The sequence below is a fragment of the Durio zibethinus genome, chromosome 25 (assembly GCF_047325235.1).
Source record: "Durio zibethinus cultivar Kanyao isolate XHJ-2024 chromosome 25, ASM4732523v1, whole genome shotgun sequence".
NCBI lineage: Eukaryota > Viridiplantae > Streptophyta > Magnoliopsida > Malvales > Malvaceae > Durio > Durio zibethinus.
Window position 1 is genome coordinate 20,540,499 of NC_143186.1, and position 8,368 is coordinate 20,548,866.

The 8,368-nt window shown below is 30.5% G+C and overlaps 1 protein-coding gene across 1 annotated transcript; it reads left to right on the forward strand.

Annotated features, from left to right (window-relative positions):
* The first annotated feature begins 446 nt into the window (after positions 1 to 446).
* Positions 447 to 1,968, forward strand: LOC111275491 (thioredoxin-like protein HCF164, chloroplastic). The gene is made up of 5 exons (XM_089754401.1): positions 447 to 539; positions 827 to 1,045; positions 1,311 to 1,414; positions 1,555 to 1,623; positions 1,737 to 1,968. Exons 1-5 carry the CDS (start codon positions 447 to 449, stop codon positions 1,966 to 1,968), a joined length of 717 nt encoding a protein of 238 aa, XP_089610527.1.
* Positions 1,969 to 8,368: the final 6,400 nt, after the last annotated feature.

The following is an 8,368-nucleotide window of genomic DNA, read 5'->3' on the forward strand; positions in this document are numbered from 1 at the left end:
CTCATGTTGGATGGACGTGGGGTGGGAGGATCCAATTCCAGTCTAATCCGCTACTACCTAGATTTTCCATTTTTTAATTTAATTTATAAATTTATTCATGCAACAGTATTTATTGTTAGTGAAATATTTATTCATATTAATATTATGAATGATTTTTAAATTATAGTAAAATGTTAATGTGATATTTGAATTTTAAAAATTTTTAATGTAATATTTGAATTATAAATATTTTATTTAATATAATACACTTTTAATATAATTAATTTCAAATTATGATTTTAAATACTATATTAATTAACAGATTCATAATTTAAATATCACATTAAAATATTTAAAATTTAAATATCATATTAAATATTTCAGTATAATTTAAAAATCATTCTTTACATTATCACTTTTTATTATTAATTTAAATTATCACTATAATTTAAAGATTATTCACTCTTATGTCCTCTTCTTCTGGTGGCGTGTTCGGGCTATGTTTTACTTCAACGCATGATAAGAGTGAAAATCTAATTGAGCTCAGATACAAGGTCCGAGTGAGTTTTGCACATAAGAGATCATATTTCTGATTTGTATTGTGTTGTTGGATTGTTCCTCATCCATGCATGATCCTTTATAAAATATACTTCAGTTCTAGAAGTCTAGAACTACACGCAGCAGGCCCAACGTAGTGAATGTCTTCTTGAAGTCACTATTTTTCTCACTTAACACGTTACATTTCCGCACATATTAGAAGCAGGCTTTGGCTATAGCAAAAGCATTATTCCATTTTTCCTCCCAAATTAAATATTTGATTTGCCTAATCATCTCCTTCTTGAAGCAGGAAAAGGTACTTGTTGGGCCTGATTCAGTCAAATGTAGCACTAGCCCAGCGACAACTTCGTCTGTTAGAGGTGGATTTTCTGAATTTCCAAACAAAAATATAAGCAGGCGAATAGCATTAGGTTCTATCCTTGCAGCAGCAGGTCTTTTCTTGTCATCACGAATAGATTTTGGTGTTTCTTTGATGGACTTATCTGCAGCAGCAGTGCCTTATAAAGAGGTTTGACTTTCTTTTCTACCCAGGTTTGACTTCTCATTTATGGGTTTTGTTCAACTTTTGTGGATTTTGTCCAGGCACATGCTAGTTTGTTTTGTTTGATTTGTTTCATTGAATTATTATATGGGATGTAACACCTTTTAAGTTTTTACTTTATTTTAGTATTATTATAAGATTTTAGGATTTAGGGTTTAGGTGACAAATATTTTCCGGAATATTGGGTTGCAACATTACCTGACACTTGTTTTCTTTTTGGCTGGTTCTAAAGGCTCTTTCAAATGGAAAGCCAACTGTTAATGGAGTTCTATGCCGATTGTGTGAAGTATGCCGGGAATTAGCTCCAGATGTTTATAAAGTAGAGCAGCAATACAGGTAATGCTTCCACGATGTTACTATTATCATTTACGTCTCTCAATCCTTCCTCTTTCTACATTTTTTGGAAGAGAAATGTATTTTTAGCCCCAAACCATTAGCCTCCCTAGTAATTTATATTTATGTTCTCCTTTGAAAAGATACATTTGCTTAATAAATTTGTTTTCTGGTTGTCGATTAATGCAATACATTCTTGGTCCCTGTGGATGGTTTCTCTGTGCTTCATAAATTACATCACTTCTTAACACCCAATTACCACCTTTGGTTCAGGGATCGAGTGAATTTTGTTATGTTGAATGTTGACGACACAAAGTGGGAACAGGAACTTGATGAGTTTGATATTGAGGGGTATTCCGCACTTTGCATTCCTGGACAAAGATGGGAACGAAGAGGGCAATGTTATAGGCAGGCTTCCGAGGAAGTATTTCCTTGAGAATGTGGATGCTCTTGCCCGTGGTGAGGTATCAGTTCCTCAGGCTCGAGTAGTGGGACAGTGTTCAAGTGCTAAATCCACGAAGGTGCACCAGTTTGTTGATCCCGGAAGTCATGTCTAGATGTTACCTTCTCACGAGAAGTGACTCATTAATTCCTCAGTACAAATACACATACAAGGTAACCCCTTTCCAACTTTTGACGTTAGATTTATAGTTTATTCATCTGGAGTTAATGGTTTTAATGCATAAAAAATTTTAACTTGTTCTTCAGTTTGAGGAGGTCTTTTGTATAAGAATCCTAACAAACCTGAGTTAACTGCATATAGAATATGTTATGCAATCGGATCTATATTACTTATAATTTTTTTTACAATATTATAATTAGAGGTGATATTTATCATATTTAGAATTCAAATATTAATATTTATAACAGTACAACTTCTTTTCTTATCACAAATTACAACCTCCTTTATAAAAAAAAAATAAAAATTTAGATATTTAATTGGTTGGTTGCTTCTGAACCAAGAATAACTTCATTTTTAAGTAATCTAAATTTTGTTTTGTTCTGCATCTATGAGTCCATGTCATTGTTCAGGTTCGAAGGCGTGACACCAACTATTTGTTTCAGTTATTTTTAGATATTTTTACATGCTTACTCTGATTCGAGAACTGAATATCAGTACAAAATTGCTAAAAAAAAAAAAAAAAATCGGCGAAGGACAAATTGTGTAGGTGGCTTATTCAGTTTTTTTTTTCTTATTAACAATATTAATTGGAAAAGACATAATTTAAATAAATTATATTTATCTAATGCTCAAGAAAGTAAAAGTAAACGATTTTATGCTAAGAACTGAATTTAATTTGAAAATTTTAAATTCGGAACGTGAGATAAATGAGATCGAAGAGAATTATCTATAAACGCGAATGGTAGCGTACAAAGAAAAAGGATACTTTCTTTTTAGTGTTCAAGCGCAGGCTGGCCGTTTGTTTAAATTTTTGTGGAAATCAAGGGTGGGCTGCAAAGCATGAGTGGAGGCCCACAAAAGGCCCGTTGATGTACGTTGTGAGCTTAGACTCTTGTAAATAAGGCCTTGAATCTGGAAATACATCCGACATATTGGGCCCACCGATACTGCTCCCACCAATAAATTGGGGTTGAGGTTAGGGCTAATGTAATAGCGAGACCATCTTTGAGTCCTAATCGGGCCGGGTGGGCCTCCACCAATGGCAGTGAGCTGGCCCTATGATGAATCCTCTGAGGAAAGCGCCCACTATACCCAACCATGTAGGATAGCCCTAGAGGATTATCGCCCAGAATATAGTCCACCTAAAGGTCCCACAATGTCAACCTATATTAATCCTGTGGTTCTTTTTCTATTTATGCATTCACATAAATATAATATATATTCAAGATCACGTGAGGTCCTTAGATGATCATGCAAAACAAATATTACTTATTCATCGTAAAGACAAAATCTAACCGTTGGTTTTGTCTGATTTTTGTGCGGCGCCCCCGATTTAATGGTAATCTGGAATGTGGATATAAAAAGGTGGGGGCTACTTTTTTTTTTAATAGAAACAAGAATTTGAAAAAGGATAAAGTATAAATTACCAGACGTTTAGCCAACCGTTCGACAAGGGTGGGGAAGGCTGATCGCGCACCACATGGCACCACCTTGTTAGCGTGGCTTAGATAATTAGAATAGGCTAGAATTAGGAATGACAATGATATTTCATGTTGTACGTGACAAATTTAAATATAATATAATGATATAATATAAAAATAATATAAAAAAATTTATTTATGAATTTAATATAATAATATTTTATATTTTAATCATATTGATACATTTAAAATATGATATTATTCATGTCAAACAATAATGACACACTTAATACATGATATTATTCATAACATAAAAAAATAAAATTTATTCTAATTTATTTAAGAAACAAATAAATAATTGTATTTATCATATCATTTTGATGTTTAAATGGATTATAAATATTCAATTTTTAAATCATTTTTGTTTAAATAATAATTTAAACAATATATTTTTTAAATAAATAGATTAATTGTGTCTAATCGTGTTATTCATATATAATTATGTTATTTTGATATAAATCAATTTTAAATGTATTAATCATGTAATATTGCATATAATATGTGTAATAAATATATCATATTCATATCGTGTTTATGTTAAATTTATTCATATCGTATTTGAAATCGTGTCAATACAAAATATAACATGATACATGAATTGTTAGGTCTACATGTTAGCTCAACTCTAGTATTACACTTAAGCTCAAGCTAGAAGAATGAAACAAGATAATACAATCCATGTTGAGAAATTAGAAAAAGCCCAAGAAAAGATTAAAAAAGAGTTGAGCAAAATCCTTGAAGTATTGGGCAAGCTGAATAAAGGAAAGACGATAAAATAAGATGTTTCACATGATGTTATTGATCCTCTATATCCTTCAGGTTATGGCCTATATCAAGTCTAGTCCATTTAAGGCATATTATCACAACAATTCACATTCCTTGTAGGATATATTTACACAAGAATGTCATCTACACCAATTCAAGGGCAATTTCAAAGTTTTGCTGAAAAGGTAGTAGAGCCAATCCTGGTTCCTAACTTAAAGGACCTCAAGGAGAATGATAAGCTAAAACTGAAGGTGATTGAAAGTTTAGTAGACTTAAAGTCTGAATATAAGATGAACTTGTTGAAAGAGAGACTATGAGCTATTGATGGTATAGACTTTTACAGTTTTATGGATGCTGTTGGGTTTTGTCTAGTTTCAGATGTGATTACACTTAAGGTACTAAAGTTTGAGAAATATGGTGGTACAAAATGTTCCATCATACATATTACAATGTATTGTCATAAGATGGTAGCTTATTTCAGTAATGAAAAATTGCTCATACATGTATTTCAAGATAGTTTGATTGGTTTTGCTACAAGGTGATATATCTAGTTAGACAGAACTTGCACCTGATCATAAAAAAATTTGACTTGTTTTTTTATCAATCCATATTGTCACATCATTGACTTGGCTCATGGTCATCTTTCTTTACAAAGTATGAAACAGAAGGCAATAGAGTCCTTCAAAGAATATGCCCAATGATAGAAGGATATGGTAGCTCAAGTTTAACTTTCTCTGAGTAAAAAAAATGATAGTATTGTTCATTAGTACCCTGAAAGTACCCTATTATGAGAAGATGATAGGGAATGCAATAAAAAACTTTACTGATATGGTAATCTTGAGAGAGATTATTGAAAATGCATCAAAAGTGGCAAGCTTGAGGAAAGAGAGGCCAGTAGCACTAAAAAAGTGGGATGCCTAAGAAGAAAAAGTTGAAGCCCAAGTTGTGAGTTTTGTGGGATAACAATTCAGAAGTTATGCTTCATATCTACCATATGTTCACCTGCTTACTACCCAATAGTTAATAATATTACATAAATCCCTTAGTAGCCTCATTACCCAACCATGAATAACATCTACCCAAGCCCTTATCAACCAGCTATTCAAGCACCTGTATGTGGGCCTAATCCTATTATTACACCAGTTCCAAGGCCTAATGATCAAGTGAGTGGTTTGAAAAGATCTAGGGGTAACCAAAAGAGAACTCACATTGATCTTTTCTTTATAACCTATACTAAGCTATTCCCAAAATTGGTCAAGAATGACTTGGTATCCCTAATCCTTTTGAAACCATTAAAGTCACCTTATCCTAAATGGTACAATGTTAATGCTATATGTGATTACTATAATGGGAATGTGGGTCATTATATAGAAACTTACCTTGCTTTCAAGTATAAGGTGCAAAGTTTGATTTGAGTAGGTTCAGTGAGCTTCAATGAATCGATGGAGCTGAATGTTCACAAAAACCTTATGCTTGATCACCCAGGGACATAATTTTTTGAAGGATTTGAAAAGGCTAATTAAAACTATTGATCATTTTACAATTTCATGGAATGATGCATTTTTTTATTGTACTTGAATTTCATCTTATTTTTTATTATTTTAATAAAAATGGTAGATTTGATGATTTTCATGACATTTTCTCTTTTGTGTGAATCACTGTTATATACTTTTAACTTCTCATATCTTTTCTTATATCCATTCTTTATAATGAATGTTCAAACAATCATGATAATAATTCAGGATTCAATTTTGAAAACATCATTCATGTTGATAAATTGAGATTGTTAATTGGGATTCCTTAATAAGAGAAGATATTTTTGGCAAAGAATTTTTCTCGTTGAAAGATGGAATTGATACAATACGTGATCTTTACAATAGTTAATTCACAAGTTTATTTTTGGTCAATAATTGTTCTCCATTGAGAGTATTTGTGTTTGAAATGATAAATAGCTATTTTTTTTTACCTTTTACAAAATGAGTAAAATTATTCTTTGTTACCCCATTTGAGCATGTTGAAATTTTGTTTTAAGGAACCCTAACTAAAGATCACCCCCATGCTGGGGTAAAAGTTTGAAAAAATTAAGAAAGTGAAGATCCTTAGTGATTTAGGAACAAAGCCCATTTGTGTTCAAATCATTCTTGAAAAGTGAAAAAAATGAAAAAAATAAAGAAAAAAAAATTGATAAGAAAAAATATTAAGGTGCTCTACATGAGAAAATATGATATTTGGTTTTATTACCCTTCAAATATAATTTAGACCTATTTTATCCATTTTTTCATAGCCCCTCACCCTAGTCTATGTTATGTCCCTTAGAAGTCCATTTTGATCAAATGTGAATACTCCAATCGAAGAATCATGGATTAAACTAAGATAGATCTACCATTGGAGTATTTAAGATTTGATCAAAGTATCACTGATGGATCAAAGGAGAAAGAGAAATAAGAAGAAAATATAAGAAAAGAGTGCAAAAAAATAAATAAAAAATAAAAAAAGTAAAAAAAAAAGAAACTTAAATTAAGAACCCGAAAGGATGATTTGAGTAAAAAAAGAGATTCATATAAACAGCTTCATATGAAGATCCTGGGAATAAGGATACTCAAAGATTGTGGATATTGATAGAATGTGTTTTTGAAAAAAAATTCTGAGTTAAAGTTCAAAATTATCTGAATAGTCATTATTCTAGATATTAATACCCCATTTCCATAGTATTTTGTTTTTGTTCACCTTTAATTTGCTATTGGCCTGACTTTCTTTTGATAATGAATACCTATATTTCTTGTTTGCATCCCCTGAATGAATTGAAAATATATCATGTGTGTCATAAATTGGAATGATGATAAATAAATGAATGACAATGTTTGTAAAAAAAATTTTCATTCTTTTGAAAGAAATCCAAGATGATAAAAGTGAAAAAAGCCTGAGAAAATGATTTAAAAAGGGCAAGTAAGTGACCTAAGGATGAATTCAATGATGGATTAGTTAACATAACCTATGAGTTATGACCGAATGAGGAAAATAATATGGATCAATTGATGAAATTTGTTCTAAAATCATTAATGTTGAGAAGCTAAAAAGGAATATATGAGATGGTAGAGTCTTGAGAACTTTGTTACCACAATTAGATTTCATGGCATTGATTTAATGACTTCTGCGTTATATACATTGAGTTTACATTTTTTTTAATCTTTGATAATTACATTTGCACATGTAGAGAACATTTGAATCACAGTATGACATTTGTATTATTGTTTAAGATATGCATTTGCATCATTTAGTGAGAATCTGGATTGCTACAGACATTTGCATCATGACATTCGTCGCACACAAGAATTTGACTTTGATTGAAAAAATTTTTGACTTTTGAATCTTTGAATGAGGAAAATCTTTCATGCTGAGATTTTTTTTTATAAGGAAAACTTTCCAAACTTTTTAAATATAGAGCCTTTGTTTAAAGAAGCTTTTCAAATAAGAATCTTTGAAATTCTGGATGTGAATCCCAAAATTCTTGAATGAGGATCTTTGAAATTTTGGATGTGATATTCATAAATTTTTTGAATGAGAATTTTTAAAAATTTGGATGTGAATCCCAAAATTTTTCAAATGAGAATCTTGGAAACTTTGGATCTAAATCTTAAAATTTTTTGAATGAGAATCTTTGAAATTTTGAATGTTAATCCCAAAATTTTCAAATAAGAATTTTTGAAATTTTGGATGTGAATCCAAAAATTTCTTGAATGAGAATCTTTGAAATTTTGGACGTAATCCCAAAATTTTCAAATAAGAATTTTTGGAACCTTGGATATGAAACCTTGAAATTTTTTGAATGAGAATCTTTGAATTTTGGCTATAAACCTTGTAATTCTTGATGTGAATCCCTAAAATTTTCAAATATAAAGCTTTATATTTTGGATGTGAATCACTAACAAAAATATTTTGAAAGTGAATTTTGAATCTTTTATGTGAATTATAGTTTGTAAAACTTTTGCGAATTTGAAATTTTTGTGAATCTTCCATCTGAAGTTTTTGCACATTGAAGGTTTTACGAATCTTTGATTTTTTACGAACCTAAAATTCTTACGAATTTTT

What these genes read in the sequence shown, in the direction of transcription:
- LOC111275491 (XM_089754401.1), top strand. Translation starts at nt 447, where the DNA reads ATGTCCTCTTCTTCTGGTGGCGTGTTCGGGCTATGTTTTACTTCAACG. An exon ending in AGCTCAGATACAAGGTCCGA is followed by an intron (nt 540 to 826) that starts GTGAGTTTTGCA and finishes TTCTTGAAGCAG; the next exon opens with GAAAAGGTACTTGTTGGGCC. An exon ending in ATTCTTGGTCCCTGTGGATG is followed by an intron (nt 1,624 to 1,736) that starts GTTTCTCTGTGC and finishes AAGTGGGAACAG; the next exon opens with GAACTTGATGAGTTTGATAT.